At 40.9% G+C, this 18,114-nt stretch overlaps 2 protein-coding genes across 2 annotated transcripts in view; both read right to left on the reverse strand.

Annotated features, from left to right (window-relative positions):
• The window catches only part of LOC122420584 (zinc finger protein 160-like), a 139,538-nt gene that overhangs the window by 67,576 nt on the left and 53,848 nt on the right, over positions 1-18,114 (reverse strand). The gene's annotated exons all lie outside the window — the stretch shown is intronic.
• Positions 8,188-8,563, reverse strand: LOC122420693 (glutaredoxin-1-like). The gene has a single exon (XM_043436090.1). It carries the CDS (start codon positions 8,550-8,552, stop codon positions 8,232-8,234), a length of 321 nt encoding a protein of 106 aa, XP_043292025.1. The 5' UTR covers positions 8,553-8,563; the 3' UTR covers positions 8,188-8,231.

Consider the following 18,114-nt stretch of genomic DNA (forward strand, 5'->3'; position numbering starts at 1 on the left):
TCTCAAGAAAGAGGATGGAGACTAAGCAGTTTTGTAAGGAGAATGTTTACTGAAGGAGATTCAAGCCTGTCTCATCCAATGACCTCAGTCCTGGAAGCGGGTGCCGTTCCACTGGTTTCTGCCAAGAGAAACTGATAAGGAACAGAGGGTTTCTGAGAAGCAGCACGTAGGAATCCTCCTGTTAAACATTCCCTGACAATTCCCCCTTATTTATTTACAATATTTGTAAAAAGGGCTCTGACCATTTGAGTTTGTTTAGTTTTAATTTTTGCATGAAGGCAATGGTCAACGAGAAATATAATTGTCAAGACAGTCACCAAAACTACAGTTCCAGACCTGATGCTGTGAGTAATGCTTTGAAACTATCCGTGTGGCTCCAGCCCAGATAAGCTAGTTATTCAGCTAAAGTTTCCAAATTAGTGGAAGAGGGCAGATTTTTAGAAAAGGTTTCAAAGATGTCTTTTTGTAATACTTGTACATTCAGAGAGGAATTATCATGTATGTTTTGTAAATGAAATTTGATTTGTTCCCAGTTGTAGGTACTATTATTGACTTGAACAGGAGTAACAGAAAATTGAGTAGAATTCCAATCACATTTTAGCATCACCTGTTGTTGTACATCTATTGATTGATCTCCAACCCATTTGATGGCTGTTTTTAGTTCCTGTATTTCATCTTGAATATCCTCATCTCTCTGAGCCTGAGTGGCCCACATAGTATGAGCATCTTTAGTCCAAGTTTGGATAAAATTATGTGTTTGAACTGAGGTCTGTAATGCAAGGCCAGTGACGGCAGCAGTGGTGCAAATAGCTGTTAATCCCAGAATGCCAAGAATCAGCCATCCGATGAATCGTTTAGATCGCCAGAGCAGTTTAGTAAGTATCCGGGAAGCAAGTCCAGCCATGGGACCTTCTTCCCAGGGCCACTGGAGATTGATTGGTAACCATAGACTACGTGGAGATCGAAGACTCAAAAGGGATTCATTTCTTAAGGAAGTCGAAGAGTTAAGACAAGTATATAATTTGCAATTTATACAAGTTACAGAATGTAAAGTCTTACTGAATTGTAAACTTCCTATAGCTAGAATACAAGGGAGGGGAACACAGGCTTGTAAGACATATGATTGATTATAACGAAAGAAACAGTTTCTATGACTACGATTGGTCCCTGTGAAATGTCCAGTCCAAGTCCCAAGTTCTTCGGAGCTCAGAGCAAGTTTCCAGATGTCCCATTGTTCAGGCCCAATCTGTTTATCGAGGACGATTGGAGGACGAGGGGGTGGCATTCCACCGTCAAGCCACCCAAGAAGTCCTTTGTCATGGTGATGTTCCATTGCAGTGTTAGTAACCTTTGGTACTTGAGTAGCATAATCACACACAGTGCTGTTAATATCATCTGAGCAGTTAGATAACCACATACCATGGGGTCCCCAATCGACAATTGTATGATTAGCCACAGACATTAATTTTCCTGATTTGGCCTGACATTTGTCCCAAAGAACCAGAGCATATTTAAAGTTCTTATTAGTAAACCCTTTGCATGGTGTTGTTCTTTGTTCGTTCCCTAACTCTTTCCCTAAAGTTTCAGTGGTATAAACATGATTCACAGACAAAGAAAGGGCAGTAAATAATCTAAGCATCGTCCTAAAGTCCTCTTTTGGAGGCAGGGCAAAAGCCCAAGTTTTTCGGCTAACGTTTATGCATAATTTTGCTGGGCCCATACACAATGGAAGGACTTCATAACCTAGAGATATTAATTAGTTTCCCTTTTTCAGGGTGTGAGGGCCCTTTAAGGTTCCAGGGAGAAGGCATATGTATGGAGTCATTGGTTAATACGATTGGCCCTCTCTCCATCGATTCTATGAACTGAAGTAAAGGGGGGTTGAGTCTGTAAGCCCAGTAAGTGTGATTAATAAGTTCAGCTCAAGCAGGGGGGCGAGTTGGGGGGAGGAGGCAAAAGCAAGCCGGGCAACAAAAATATTTTCAGGACTCCGAGGCATTCTCTGTTGAGAAATCAGATTTTCAGCTTGATTAGTAAGGGTTTTTCTTGTACCCAAGAGGGGAGATCATAAGGTTGATGCCGCTGAGGGTGGCGCTTTCTGGAGATCTTTCGAGCCGCCATGGCCCATATTGGAATTTCTTCCTCCTGGGGTGGTTGTTGTCTGACCTCTATCTTGAAGGCCGGGGGGGCCCCATTGGGTCGGATGTTCCGAAGAGGAAGTCATGTGAGTTCATTGGATCCATCTGGGGAAATACAAGCATACCCCTTTCCCTGTAAGATTAATTTCCCAGATTTCCATTGTCTATTCAACCTGTCTTGGTACCAAATGGGCAGAGGAGGAGAAGAGTCCTTCAATTCCTCAAAATGTTCTTCTGCTCTTGTCAAGATAGCACCTTGCGGTAAGTTTATAAAATTTAAAACAAATAAAGCTATATTAACAATAGTTACAGGCTTAAAGAATATATTGGGTTGGAATCTAGTAAAGTCTGCTGGATAAGGAAGATAAAAGTGTTCCTGTGTTTTCCCCCTTATTTAGTTTTTTATTTGTAGTTTCAGTGTGTGATGTGTTTGTTTAACTATGTCTTGTGTTTGTGGATTATAAGGGATGTCTGTAATCTGTTTAATAGGGAATGGATGTAAAAATTGTTTGAACTGCTTAGAAATATAGGCAGGGCCATTGTCTGTTTTTATAGAATTAGGTGTTCTCATTATTGCAGTGTAAGCTAACAGGTGGGTTATAACATGTCGTGTAGTTTCACCTGGGAGAGGTGTGGCCCATATAAAAGAAGAATTTGTATCAATCGAGACATGTAAGGAGGAAGAGGAAGAAAGTTCAGGGCAATGAGTTACATCCATTTGCCATAAAATTCTCTTTGATTTGTCATAAAACTTTTTGATGTTTTTGTATTCATCATTTTCTTTGCCATTTCTTCTATCTTTTTATCAAAAGCATACAAATTACTTTTCTTTAGCAACTATGAAGTGTCTTATATATTAGCATTTTATACATTGGTGGATATCTTTTTGTTTATTATATAAATATTTATATATATTTATTAATAGTCTAAAATCTCTTTAGTTTTTCTGCAAGAAAAACTTTTTGTAAGAGGAAGTTAGTGTTCAGTAATTAATGTTTTAAAATCTTACTTTATTTGGACATGACCTAGCTATTGAATAAACTTTTATCATTTAGTTTAGTACAATTTTAGGAATTTAAGTTACCCAATCCTAAGAGATTATTTTAGATACACCTTTTTAAAATAGAATTATTTTTAATAGGGTTTGTCTAAAACTTTTCATTTATATATTTACATATATATATATATATATATATATATTTACATATATATATATATATATAAAGAGTTAACTTTTTTGTTGACAAATTTAGTTTACCTTAAATCTAGGCACAATAAAAGTATTATATAACGTTGATGATGTAAGACATGTCTTAATTAGATTTGCAAGCAATTATATTTAAATTATATTTAAAGAAGCATTATATTTAATATTGAATATTTTTCAGTTCATGTGAACTTGAATTTAAATAGAACTCATTAATTTCATATTATCCAAAAAGAGAGACATATGTTGAGACACAGATAATTTTAGATAGACAGATATAGCTTTCTCCTTGCAATTTAAAATATCTTATATATATATATATACATATATATATATATATATTTTTTTTTTTTTAATTCCACCAATTTGCTTATGGCTGGAGTCCCAGATAGAGTGGCTGTGTATCCCAAGGACATGATAACAGTTAACTTTAGGTTTTTTCTTAGGCCTGTTTTTGTTTCCCAGGCAGAATTGGAGCTCCAAAAATGTATTTTAACAAGTTAACCTTTTCCTAACTGCACGTGTAAGAAGAGTTGGTTTTGAAATTTCAAAAAAGATTTTATTTTAATCAGTTTTTTCTGGAGTCTAAAGTATATCATGGGCATTCAGTGTCAAAAATGTGATTTTTCCTTTTTGTAGTTATAGTATATTATTAATGATATATGCATGAGGGAATTGCTGTCACATTGGATGTAAAGCCTTGGCTACAAAATTTTGACAAATAGTAGGACTATTAAGCATACCTTGAGGTAACACATTCTATTGAAATCTTTTATGAGAACCGATGTGATTAGGAAAAGGGAGAGGGAAAGTGAATCTCTCTTGGTCTAAAGGGTGTAAAGGTATATTCAAAAAGCAATCTTGTAAATCAGTACTAATAATGTGCCACTTCTGAGGAATAGTAGTAGGTGATGGGATCCCTGGTTGTAGTGCACCCATAGGTTTCATAGATGCATTAACCTTTCTAAGGCCTGTTAAGAGACGTCATTTGTTAGATTTCTTTTTTATTACAAAAATAGGAGAGTTCCAAGGAGAGTAAGATTTCTCAATATGTTTTAATTCTAATTGTCTGTCTATAAGTTCTTTAGTAGCCTGTAATTTTTCTTTTGTAAGGGGCCATTGTTCTGTCCAAATAGGCTCATCATTCTTCCCAGTTATTTTAATAATTGTGGTTGTTAAATGAGCAGTGGCCCCTAGGAAAAATGTGGAATGTATATCTGAGTTTGCCATTGCATAAGTAAGTCCCTTCCTATTTGGTTAAGGGGTGCATCTATCACATAAGGTCTTAAATGTTGCAGGCTCGCCTTTTGGTCCTTCATATGGGTAGATCTGAACATTTTGAGAAATTTCTTGTACTTTGGTTTGAGAAATTCCTGCAATTTGGCAAGAGATTTTTTGTATAGGCCAGGATTTGGGCCATAAATGTTTGGAAATAATATTAATATCAGATTCAGTGTCTAGGAGATCATAAAATCTTTTTCCATTAATTTTGATATTTCTATTTGGTCGGGCATATTCAGATACCAATGATGTCCATAAGGATTGTTTCTGATCTGTACTGCTGAATCCGCCTGTCCATACATAATTAGAGGAGTTAATAGAAATGTAAGGCAGTAAGCATTGCCGAATGTTGAGGGTTTGAGGGAAAAGATAGAATTTGCCCCTGGTTTTTGTCATCGGGGACCTGGAGGGGTCCCCTGTTTGGAGTTTCCCGGAATAGGTTTTCCCTCAATATCAAATTTAGATTTACAATCTTTGGCCCAATGCATTCCTCTACGGCAGCGAGGGCAGATTCTTGGAAGTTTTTTATTAGCCTTCTTATGGTAGTCCCCTTTTAAATGGCTTTTATCTCCACATGTAAAGTATCCTTCATTTCCCATTCTAAAGGCAGCAGCCATTGTCTCAGCAAGCATTTGCATCTCTTGAGTTTCTGATCCTAGATTGCGACAAGCCTTCAAATAATCAATAATAGTCCTAGTCTCAGGAGTTGGAGCGATAGCTCTTTGACATTCCTAATTTGCATTCTCAGAAGCAAGTAATTTCTCTAGCTGTTTTTTGGCTTCTTCTCTGATTACAGTATGGGAAATAGCAGTTTGTAATCTAGCTAAAAAAGGCAGGTCAGGTAGTCTGCTATTCTCATCTCTTTCAGAATTTTCCACAGTTTATTGAGAGCCACACAGTCAAAGGTTTGGCATACTCAATAAAGCAGAAATAGATGTTTTTCTGGAACTCTCTTGCTTTTTTGATGATCTAGTGGATGTTGGCAATTTGATCTCTGGTTCCTCTGCCTTTTCTAAAAACCAGCTTGGACATCTGGAAGTTCACGGTTCACGTATTGCTGAAGCCTGGCTTAGAGAATTTTGAGCATTACTTTACTAGTGTGTGAGATGAGTGCAACTGTGTGGTGGTTTGAGCATTCGTTGGCATTACCTTTCTTTGGGATTGGAATGAAAACTAACTTTTTCCAGTCCTGTGGCCACTGCTGAGTTTTCCAAATTTGCTGACATATTGAGTGCAGCACTTTCACAGCATCATCTTTTAGGATTTGAAACAGCTCAGCTGGAATTCCATCGCTTCCACTAGGTTTGTTCGTAGTAATGCTTCCTAAGGCCCACCTGACTTCACATTCCAGGATGTCTGGCTCTAGGTGAGTGTGAGTGATCACACCTTCTTGACTATCTGGGTCGTGAAGATCTTTTTTGTACAGTTCTTCTGTGTATTCTTGCCACCTCTTCTTAATATCGTCTGCTTCTGTTAGGTCCATACCATTTCTGTCCTTTATTGAGCCCATCTTTGCATGAAATGTTCCCTTGGTATCTCTAATTTTCTTGAAGAGATCTCTAGTCTTTTCCGTTCTGTTGTTTTCCTCTGTTTCTTTGCGTTGATCACTGAGGAAGGCTTTCTTATGTCTCCTTGCTATGCTTTGGAACTCTACATTCAAATGGGTATATCTTTCCTTTTCTCCTTTGCTTTTCACTTTTCTTTTCACAGCTATTTGTAAGGCCTCGTCAGACAGCCATTTTGCTTTTTTGCATTTCTTTTTCTTGGGGATGGTCTTGATTCCTGTCTCCTGTACAGTGTCACGAATCCCCATCCATAGTTCATCAGGCACTCTGTCTATCAGATCTAGTCCCTTAAACCTATTTCTCACCTCCACTGTATAGTCATAAGGGATTTGATTTAGGTCATACCTGATTGGTCTAGTGGTTTTCCCTACTTTCTTCAATTTCAGTCTGAATTTGGCAATAAGCAGTTCATGATCTGATCCACAGTCTACTCCTGGTCTTGTTATTGCTGACTGTATAGAGCTTCTCCATCTTTGGCTGCAAAGGATATAATCAATCTAATTTTGGTGTTGACCATCTGGTGATGTCCATGTGTGTAGTCTTCTCTTGTGTTGTTGGAAGAGGGTGTTTGCTATGACCAGTGTGTTCTCTTGGCAGAACTCTGTTAGCCTTTGCCCTGCTTCATTCTGTACTCCAAGGCCAAATTTGCCTGTTAATCCAGGTGTTTCTTGATTTCCTACTTTTGCATTCCAGAAGGGTTCAGATAGAGAGAAAAGAGAAACGTTTCAATTTGTGTATAAAATATAATTTTACCAAATTACTGTCATAATTACTTTCAGGGGAAGGTTCTTTTTCCTTATACCTGGAAAACACATATTCAAGCAAGTGATTTTTCAGATGCAGACCGTAAAAGTTATAAGCATATTCATCAATCCTTCTGTTAAGCTTTGTGAAGTCATCAGGTTTTTCATTAGAATCCTTACCCAGTTCAGAAACTTGATATTTACCTGAAAGTCCTTTCTATAAATCTTCTCGAAGAGCAAGTATTTTTGAGAAACTTGATTAGTGCTATGACAATATTTTGAGATAGTAATTAGAATTATGCCTGATAACATTTTACCCAAACATATCAGAGTTTTAGGAACAGCATGTAGTTTCTATGATATCTATATTAGTAACATTTACCATACAATATAACCTGAGACTTATTACTCACTTGACAATACTTTCCATGTCATTATGTATAGAAAATCAGCCTAGTTAGTGTGACATGTCTCTTTGGGGTATTTCAGGGGCCCTCTGAAGCATGGCAAAGTTAGCTAGAAATAAAGTTCTTCATTACAATGACTTAGGAAGTTTTGTCAACAAGTATCAAAAAGGTTTAGAACACTTAGTCAGATAGGATTATAGGTCATTGTGGAACAATCGTTCTTCATATAGCCAAAGTAACAATAAAAGATTTCAGAACAAATCATTTAAGAGATAAAGAAACTTAAATCTGTTATCAAAGGCAGTTCACCATCTGAAGAAAGGTGTCATCTTAACAGACAGAAAAGCTAAATTCAAGTTTTGCAACAGACGGAAAAGTGAAACTCAAAGCTAAATAAGTTTTACATTATTAAAAGGCAAACAATTAAATTTATTTTACACTTATTTTAAACCATGTACAAAGCTCACTTCTCATGACTCACTTTTCACAAACCTCACTTTCTGTACCCATTACTTTGTTCTTCCATCCTAAGAAGCCACCTGTAAGTCAGCCTTACTTCCTTTTCCCTTCACAAAATTCAATTCTATTCCCCATACCTTCTTTACCAAAAACACAGTTCCTACTTACATTAGGAAACCAAGAATTGACTTTGTTTTTTTTTTTTTTTTTTTGGCAAGTTGTCCATTTTTAATACTGAATCAAAAGAAGCTGTTTTTGGCCTCCCAAAATGCCCGTCCCTTTTTACTGAGATTAACATATTTCAGAATTTTAAGTAAACAGTTGCTGTAACTGGGTAAAGTTTCCCCAGGTCCATCCTCCAGGAACTGTTGGCATTATTGGCAGTGCCACCCAGTCTTCAAGGGGGACATCAGCCTGGATCTGCTCTGTAATTATTGCAGAGCTCCAATTTGCTTTAGCCGTGTCAACAGTTCTCCTCTCTCATGCATATTTACTAGATCAGTGGATCCACCTATGCACTCTTTACCGATGAAGACCCGAGGTACCGGTCTGGCTCCTGTGAGCTGTTGCAAGTAATCTTGAATCTCATTGGTGTCGCCGTTGGCTGTGATGTTGACAAATTCCGAACGCCCTTGTTTGAAGGGCAGTTGGCTGAGGAGCTCCTGAGTCCCTCTGCTGTAGGGGCAGGTGGGCTTGATGAACACAACCACCTTCCCAGACTGGATGTTGCTGTTCACGAATGCTTGAGCCATGCTGCCTCCCCCGGGAGGACACCTTGACTGCCAAGAACTGACTTTTATATTAGCATTTTTTAGATTGGTGAGCATAGATACCAGTGATAATTTCTAAAACCTTTGCTTTCTTAGAGAGAACATTTTAGGATGGCACCAAACAAAATGAGGGCAAAATGAGGACTGTAGCCCAGGAGGCGGCATCTCAGATAGCTCTGAGAGACTGCTTCAAAGCGGCAGTGGGGAAGGTCAGTATAGAAGGTTTTGGTGAATGGGAAGTTCGATAACATGAAGCACTTATTGTACAAAAGGTTTTTTGTCAGCCATGAGGATATGGTGTCACCATAAAAGGATTTAGTGTTTCTCTAGATAGGAGGAGATGCAATGATTGAGACCATAAAATCTGTTGCTAGAAACATTAGGAAAAAGAAAAAAACAACTATCTAAAGACCTGTCTCACCGGATTCCCTGGAGCATGGAGTGCCTCACACCATGAAGGTCAACAGCTATAGCAGCATGGGTTCAGTCTCCGTAGAGGCAGATGGCAAATGCCTTTGTTGTTCAGTCACTGGCATTGCTTTTGGTAAATCCCACTTGTAGCTGAAAGGTGTTTGCTATGACCAGTGTGTTCTCTTAACAAAATGTTAGCTTTGTTCTGTTAGTTGGCAACTGTTTGTTGCCTTCTTCAATCTGTACTCCAAGGCCAGACTTGCCTGTTACTCCAGGTATCTCTTGACTTCCTAGTTTGGCATTCCAGTCCCCTATGATGAAAAGGACATTTTTTTTGGTGTTAGTTCTTTGAAATCTGTAGGTCTTCAGAGAAATGTTCAACTTCAGCTTCTTTGGCATTAGTGCTTGGGGCATAGACTTGCATTACTGTGATATTGAATGGTTTGCCTTGGAAACGAGCAGAGATCATTGTGTCATTTTTGAGATTGCGTCCAAGTAGTGCATTTTGGACTCTTTTGTTGACTATGATAGCTACTCCATTTCTTCTAAGGGATTCTTGCCCACAGTAGTAAATATGATGCTCATCTGAATTAAATTCACCCATTCTGGTCCATTTTAGGTCACTGATTCCTAGAAAGTTGATATTCACTCTTGCCATCTCCTGTTTGACCACTTCCAATCTACCTTGATTCATGGACCTAACATTCCAGGTTCCTACACAATACTGTTCTTTACAGCATCGGACTTTACTTCCACCCCCAGAGACATCCATAACTGGGCATTGTTTTTGCTTTGGCTCGGCCTCTTCACACCTTTGGAGGTATTTCTCTGCTCTCTTCCAGTAACACACTGAGCATCTACCAACCTGGGGAGTTCATCTTTCAGTGTCATATCTTTCTGCCTTTTCATAGTGTTGGTGCTAGCAAAGTAATGCTCAAAATTCTCCAAGCTAGGCTTCAACAGTGCATGAACCAAGAACTTCCAGACATACAAGCTGGATTTAGAAAAGGCAGAGGAGCCAGAGATCAAATTGCTAACATCCAAAAAGCAAGAGAATGTCAGAAAAACATCTACTTCTGCATCACTGACTACACTAAAGCCTTTTACTGTGTGGATCACAACAAATTTTGGAAAATTCTTAAAGAGATGGGCATACCAGACCACCTTACCTGCTTCCCAAGAAAGCTGTAGGCAGGTCAAGAAGCAACAGTTAGAATGAAACATGGAACAATGGACTGGTTCCAAATTGAGAAAGGAGTACAAAGGAGTATGTCAAGGCTGTATATTGTCACTCTGCTTATTTTTCCTAGCTTCAGAGTACATCATGCAAAATACCAGGCTGGATGAAGCACAAGCTGGAATCAAGATTGCTGGAAGAAACATCAATAAGTGACACCACCCTTAAGGCAGAAAGTGGAGAGAAACTGAAGTGAAAGAGGGGAGTAAAAAGCTGGCTTAAAATTCAACATTGAAAAAAAAAATTCAGCATTCAAAAACTAAGATCATGGCATCCGGTCCCATCACTTCATGGCAAATAGATGGGGAAACAATGGAAACTGTGAGAGACTTTATTTTCTTAGGCTCCAGAATCACTGCAGAAGGTGACTGCAGCCATGAAATTAAAAGACACTTGCTCCTTGGAAGAAAAACTATGACCAACGTAGACAGCATATTAAAAAGCAGAGACATTACTTTGCCCACAAAGGTCCGTCTAGTCAAAGCTATGGTTTTTCCAGTGGTCATGTATGGATGTGAGAGTTGGGCCATAAAGAAGGCTGAGTCTTGAAGAATTGATGCTTTTGAGTGATGGTGTTAGAGAAGACTCTTGAGAGTCCCTAGGACAGCAAGGAGACCAAACCAGTCAATCTTAAAGCAGATCAACCTGGAATATTCATTGGAAGGACTGAAGCTGAAACTTCAATATTTTGGCCACCTGACGCAAAGAACTGACTCATCAGAAAAGACCCTGATGCTGGGAAAGATTGAAGGCAGGAGGAGAAGGGGGCAGAGGATGAGATGGTTGGATGGCATCACTGACTTAATGGACATGAGTTTGAGCAAGCTCTGGGAGATGGTGAAGGACAGGGAAGCCTGGTGTGCTGCAGTCCATGGGGTCGCAAAGAGTCGGACACAACTTGAGCAATGGAACAACAACTCAAGAAGAGGAAGCAGAAGAGACAGATAAGGACACTCTCCCCCTCCCCACTTCTCCTTTTATTATAAAACTGTAGCCCACTAATTACTCTGGGCAGCACCCTCTCCCCCTCTGCTTGTAAGCCTCACAAGTGTCCTGTCTTTTTTTTTTCAGTCAGCACAGGCTGCCATAGAGAGATGGTATAGATGTCTAGAGACACAGAGAGGATCTTGTTGCTAGCGCAGGAGACAGGGTAGGTGGTATGTGAGAAGGAAGAAATTTTACTGTCTGAGTGCTGCTCACAGGATCTGACAATCTACCTTCTTAATTTGGGGACTTTTCTGCTATGTTCTAAGTCTAACCCTGATTTATTTGGCTTCACTGACTCTTAGTTGTGGCAAGTGGGATTTAGTTTCCTGTCCCGGAAGGAAACCTGGGCCCCCTGTATTGGAAGCATGGAGTCTTAGTTACTGGACCACCAGGGAAGTCCTCAAAGATCTCTAAGCTGGTGAGTTTTGCATTGCAATGCTTGTTTTATGACTAAGCTTTAAAATGAAACTATGAGATCTCTATTGCGATATATGTATTGCTCAGGTTAATTTGTAGGTGAGCTCTATTTAACTGCCTTTTTAAAAAGTGCTTACAAAGTAAACATTTCTAAATATAACAGAAACTAAGCTAAATGGATTTCAGATTTGTATGACTCAAGAAACATTTAGTATTAAATTAACATCTGGCATTAAAGTTTGTTGTTTGCTTGTTATTTAATAGAGACATGTCATTTAAACACATCACTTTTTTTTCATTTATTTTTATTAGTTGGAGGCTAATTACTTTACAGTATTGTAGTGGTTTTTGCCATACATTGACCTGAATCAGCCATGGATTTACATGTGTTCCCCATCCTGATGCCCCCTCCCACCTCCCTCCCCATCCCATCCCTCTGGGTCTTCCCAGTGCACCAGCCTTGAGCACTTGTCTCATGCATCCAACCTGGGCGGGTGATCTGTTTCACACTTGATAATATACATGTTTCAATGCTATTCTCTCAGATCATCCCACCCTCACCTTCTCCCACAGAGTCCAAAAGTCTGTTCTATACCTCTGTGTCTCTTTTTCGGTCCTGCATATATGGTTATCGCTACCATCTTTTAAAATTCCACACGTATCAGTTAGTATTCTGTATTGTTGTTTATGTTTATGGCTTACTTCACTCTGTATAATGGCTCCAGTTTCATCCATCTCATTAGAACTGATTCATATGTATTCTTTTTAATGGCTGAGTAATATTCCACTGTGTATATGTAGCATAGCTTCCTCATCCATTCGTCTGCTGATGGGCATCTAGGTTGCTTCCATGTCCTGGCTATTATAAACAGTGCTGTGAGGACCACTGGGGTGCACGTGTCTTTCAGATCTGGCTTCCTCGGTGTGAAACATCACTATTAAGCACACCGTCTTTATGGTACCCAGGTTTACTCAGTGTCAGTAAGTATATTTGTTGTAAATTTTGTCAGCAAGAAGATTAACTCATGGGGTTTCCTGGAGGCTCGGCAGTAAAGAATCCCCTTACCAATGCAGGAGACGTGGGTTCAACCCCTGATCTGAGCAGATCCCACATGCTGTGGAGCAAGTAAGCCCCTGCGACCCAACTACTGAGCCTGTGCTCTAGAGCCCAGGAGCCAGGACTACTGAAGCCCGTGCGCCCTAGAGCCCGTGCTCTGCAAAAGAGAAGCCACCGCAGTGAGAAGCCAGGGCACCTCAGCAAACAGTAGCCCCTGCCTGCAGCAAATAGAGAAAGTCCGAGCAGCAGTGCAGACCCAGCACAGCTGAATTAAATAAATACTTGTTTTTAAAATCTGGTTTTCACTTGGGGTATGCTTTGTACAATTTTTAGTGATCAAGACATGCACTTTCCTGGACAAATTTTACAAGCCTATGTTGTCAATTAACCAGACTCATTTTACAAACTAATTAATCTTATCTTGGCTACATTCGGGACAAATTAGGGTGATTTAAGAAGAAAGGAATAATGTTTTAATAGATATTAAATTTTAGTTTGGCTGAGATCAGTATCTACTGTCTAAAATTCACTTTTTAAATAGCGCTTTTGTCATATTTTTGTAAAGCTTAATTGAGTTGTTAGGAAGATATTCTAGGCTTGGGTCTGAAGCTCAGCAGTGTAATCTATCTTTGCATGCAGATCAGATGCCCATAATTTATAACCAGGGGACTATATGTTCTAGAAAAAAAAAACAAAACACATCATTTAAAGGACCGTGTCCACCCTGGATGAATGCCTCTTATCAGGTATTCTCAGCATCCTGCACAAGGATACTGAAGGGAATCAACTTCCAGGATTTACCCTCCTCCCCTGACCCTTTACTTCCAATTTGCATCTAGACTAGCTCCTGAAAGCTCCCTGTCAATGGCACTGGACACACACTCTGTACTATTCCACTGGGACAGTTTCTCAGCCACTCACACCTGGCTGAGAGACTACACGGAAGGGACAGCATCTAAAGCTGTAAGCACAAATCCTGACTAAACTGCACAGTGAAATGCGACACAGGACCGTGACTTCTGGATAGCTAACTAGTGCTCGAGGGATGTGAGCGGCAAAGCCTGTCTCAGCCGCTGCTCCAGCCAAGGCCACTAGCCCAGAGTCAAGGGCACCCAAGGGTGAGGAGACTGCCCACTATATTCAGGAGCTGCTTCTCTGTACCCTGATGTACCCAAGGGGCCAAATCTCAGCCCAGACAGCACCTGCAGCGTGTAAGTTACTGACCAACTGCCCCATGGTTCCGCCTCTGTGAGAAGCAGCTTTCTTCATGTCCATCTTTCTCCATGTCCCTCTTTCTCCACCTTTCTCCTTGTCCATCTAAGTCAGCAGAAGATAGATGGATACATTTTTCTGAGAACTGAACTTTCCAGGACCGAGTTTACCCAGTTAATGGGATCTTTTGATCTCATCCAAAGAGAGATTTGCAGACTACTCTCCCACAGGCAGCTAGGGTCTGTGCTGACCCAGTGGCAGCCCGAGCCCAAGAGGGCCACACGGCGGGCAGGGGGCACCGCCGCTGTGCCTGAGGCAGACCCGAGACTACATGGTTGATTAACAGAGGTTATGAAGACACTTAGAGTAAAATCTGTCAGTTATGAAGAAGTGCAGGTAGTACAACAGGGGTGAGAGGAAGATCGTAAAGCATTTCAAGAGAGGCTGATAGAAGCTTTTAAAAAACATAGCAGGGGCTTTTCTGGTGGCTCACTGGGAAAGAATCCACGTGCCATGCAGGGTACATGGACTCCATCCCTGATCCAGGGAGATCCCATGTGTCATGGAGCAGTTAAGCCCGGGAGCTGAAACTACCGAAGCCCAGGCCCTAGAGCCGGTGCTCTGAAACAAGAGAAGCCACTGCAGTGAGAAGCCCATGCTGAGAAAAGCCCACACAGCAACAAAGACACAGCATAGACAATATATATATGAGTGTGGATGCCTTCCCCCTCGAGGGACAGGCCCTTTTGGCTATGCATTTCATAGCCTACCCTGCCACAGACATCAGGAACGAGATTCAAACAGCAACTGCTGTTCCTCAGACCCCTATGAGCAATTTCCGCCAGCTGGCTCATTCAGTTTTCATAATAGGGACATGGTTGAAAAGGCTGAATGCTCCCAGAGAAATACACAAACGGCTGAAATGATGGTTTTAGCTTTGTCCACACAGAGACCACCAGAGGGGAGGTCAGCCTTTGCAGGCCAAGCTGGTCATGGTGGACCACAAGGCCCACAGGTACCCAGACCAACCCATGGTGCCCTGTGTGGGCAGAAGGGCACTGGAGGAGAGATGGTGGTGGACTCGCCCGTTTACGGACAGCCAGAGAGGTGGAGGAGGGAATGCCCCCGACACCTGAGATCCATGGGTGGAAATCAGTTCTGACTTTTTATTGAACATTTAGAACTAAATGAGCACCTCCTTGAAAACTTCAGTGTTTGGGAATGGAATGGAGTGTTCAGAAAGAGATGTCAGGGCTAGGGAGAGTTTTGTTATACCGGCTAATTTAAACTGTAAAATCAGGTTTACTAATTTTTTTTCTTTCTTTTTTGACCTCATGATGCAGCTTCCAGGGTCTTAGTTCATTGAATAGGGATTGAATCTGAAACCCTGCAGTGGAAGTGAGGGATCTTATCCACTGGCGCATGAGGGAATTCTCCAACTTTACTAATCTTGATGAAAGGTTGTTGGTGAATGAAAAGATCACTCAGAGCTTTCGTGTTATAAAGTTTTATTAAAGTGTAAAGGAGATAGAGAAAGCTTCTGACATAGACATCAGGAGTGGGCAGAAAGAGTATCCGCCTCCTAGTCTTCAGCTGGATGTTACATAGTCACTGAAGTGAAGTGAAGTCGCTCAGTTGTGTCCGACTCTTTGCGACCCTATGGACTGTAGCATACCTGGATTCTCAGTCCATGGGATTTTCCAGGCAAGAATACTGGAGTGGGTTGCCATTTCCTTCTCCATATAGTCACTAGCAGTCTGTTAATGAAAGAAAGGAAGGTCTTAAAGCTCAGAATGGCACAAGGCCCCTCATCCATAAGATGCACTTTGGGATAATCTTGACACTAGATGATTCATCCCAGGCCATAAATCTTGACTTGAATCTTGTAGAAGGGCAGATTACCATACAAATAGTTTTATTTACGTAGATTAGGGGAACAATATCTGAGTGTAACATACTTGTTTGTCAAGTAGATTCTGAGCCATTAGGCGGAGTCTGGGGTAAATGCATAGTACATTAACATAGCTTAAGACAAATATTTCCATAAGAAAAATGCATTGGTTAACTCAATGTTAGAGAATAGTTAGCTTCAGGTGAAACAAGGTGTCGTTATGGCAACACAGTATTTTAAGAGAAAGCACCTTTTAAATTTGTATAGAGAAGGGGAAAAGAATATCCCTAGTTTGTTTCCTCCTGTGGTTTAAAAGAGATAAAAATGTCTGACACTTGCAGCCTACTTCCTCCATTTGGAGACCCCTGGCCTTCCTGCCTGTTACCCTCTCATTGATTCAGTATTTTCTTAATGGAATAAAGTAATAAATTTTGGATTTTGTTAACAAGTACACACCTAAAATTGATAAAAATCACATTATGATTTTTAAAATAGATTTATTTCCTGACTGTATCTGCATTGCTTCAGTGTCCTTTCCCTGGCTTTGGTGAGTGGTGGCCACTCTCTGGTTGCGGTGTGCACACTTCTCACTGCAGTGGCTTCCCTTGTCTTGCAGCACTGGGTCTCGAGCGTGCCGGTTTCAGTACTTTTGTTGCAGGAAGGGGGACCCCTTCCAGGGCCTGAAACTGGGCTCTTGTCTAACACTTGGAAATGAATTGTCCGAGGAGACACATGTGCTCACAAAGCAAGAGATTTTATAGGAAAGGGCACCCGGGTGGAGAGCAGGAGGGTCAGGGAACCCAGGAGAACTGCCCTGCTGCGTGGCTTGCAGTCTTGGGTTTTATGGGGATGAGAGTAGTTTCCGGGTGGTCTTTGGCCGATCATTCTAATTCAGAGTCTTTCCTGGTGGCCCATGCATCGCTCAGCCAAGATGGATGCTAGCGAGAGGGATTCTGGGAAGTGGATGGACACTTGATGTCTCCTTTTGACCTTTCCCGAACTCTTGAGGTTGGTGGTGGCTTATTAGCTCCGTATTCCGTATCAGGATCGCCTGTCATAAAAGAACTCATGCAAATAGTTACTATGGTGCCTGGCCAGGGTGGGCGGTTTCAATCAGCATGCTTCCCCTAAAAGTTTCACCACCTGGGCTCTAGAGCTCTGGCTTAGGAATTGAGACTCAAGGGCTTAGTTGCCCCTCAGCATGTGGGATCTCAGACCAGGCAACAACCCACATCTCTTGCATTGCCAGTGGATTCTTTACCACTTATCCATAGGGAGGCCCACATTTTTTTATTTATTTATTTTTTCCACATATTTTTAAATACAGGTATTTTATAGGGATTGGAAGAAATCTTCTGTATGTTATTTTCTGCTTGTATTACTTTTTATTTTTCTTGAACTAGAATAAGATAATGTTGAGAAGTTCACTGGTAGTAAGTACACTGACCAAGAATGTGCCTGCCCATGTACGGTGTATGGGTTCCATCCCAGGTCCGGAAAGATGCCTCAGAGCAGCTAAGCCCATGGACCACTACTACTGACCCTGTGATCTAGAGCCTGAGAGCCATAAGTATGGAAGCCCGCACTGTCTAGAGCCTGTGCTCCAAAACAAGAGAAGCCACTGCAGTGAGAAGCCTGGACACTGCAGCTGCAACTAGAGAAAGCCCACTCACAGCAACGAAGACCCAACATAAGCAAAATAAGTAAGCTTTGAAAAAGCTTACTTTGTTGACAAAGGTACTGAATGAAGAAGTAAAATGAAAGAATAGAATGGGAATGCACTCCAACATTCTTGCCTGGAGAATTCCATGGATAGAGGAGCTGGTGGGCTGCTGTCAGCGGGGTTGCAAAGAGTCTGGCATGAGTAAGCAGGTAAACACAACTCTCACACACAGCAGATTGAGCTCTGAAAAGCAAATCTAACCATCTAACTTTCCTCTTGCAGATTCTTCAGTGACTTCCAGTAGTTTTTGGAATAAAGTCCTAAATCCATAGCTCTTGCATAAATTAGCTTCTGCCTGGAATCACCCCATTTACATTTCCTGTGTTCCCCTCAGTGGCTGACTTTCTGTTCAGTAAATGTCTTCCTGCCTCAGAGCTGGCACTCAGGCTGTTCTCTCTGCTTGCAACAGTCTTCCCGTTTCCCACCTTGCCAATCCTAAGTGTTTCTTCCTCACACAGACCTTGTGTGATTTCTCAATGTAGTTTAAGACTTTCTGTTTAATCTTGTGTTAGCACCGGGCTTGTGTCAGAGCACTTATTTTGATAATAACATTAAAATTGTGGATGAATTGGCTGGCTGGCTGCTAGATTGTAAGCTCCGTCATGTTCA

The sequence above is a fragment of the Cervus canadensis genome, chromosome 18 (assembly GCF_019320065.1).
Source record: "Cervus canadensis isolate Bull #8, Minnesota chromosome 18, ASM1932006v1, whole genome shotgun sequence".
Classification (NCBI taxonomy): Eukaryota; Metazoa; Chordata; class Mammalia; order Artiodactyla; family Cervidae; genus Cervus; species Cervus canadensis.

What these genes read in the sequence shown, in the direction of transcription:
- LOC122420693 (XM_043436090.1), bottom strand. Translation starts at nt 8,552, where the DNA reads ATGGCTCAAGCATTCGTGAACAGCAACATCCAGTCTGGGAAGGTGGTT.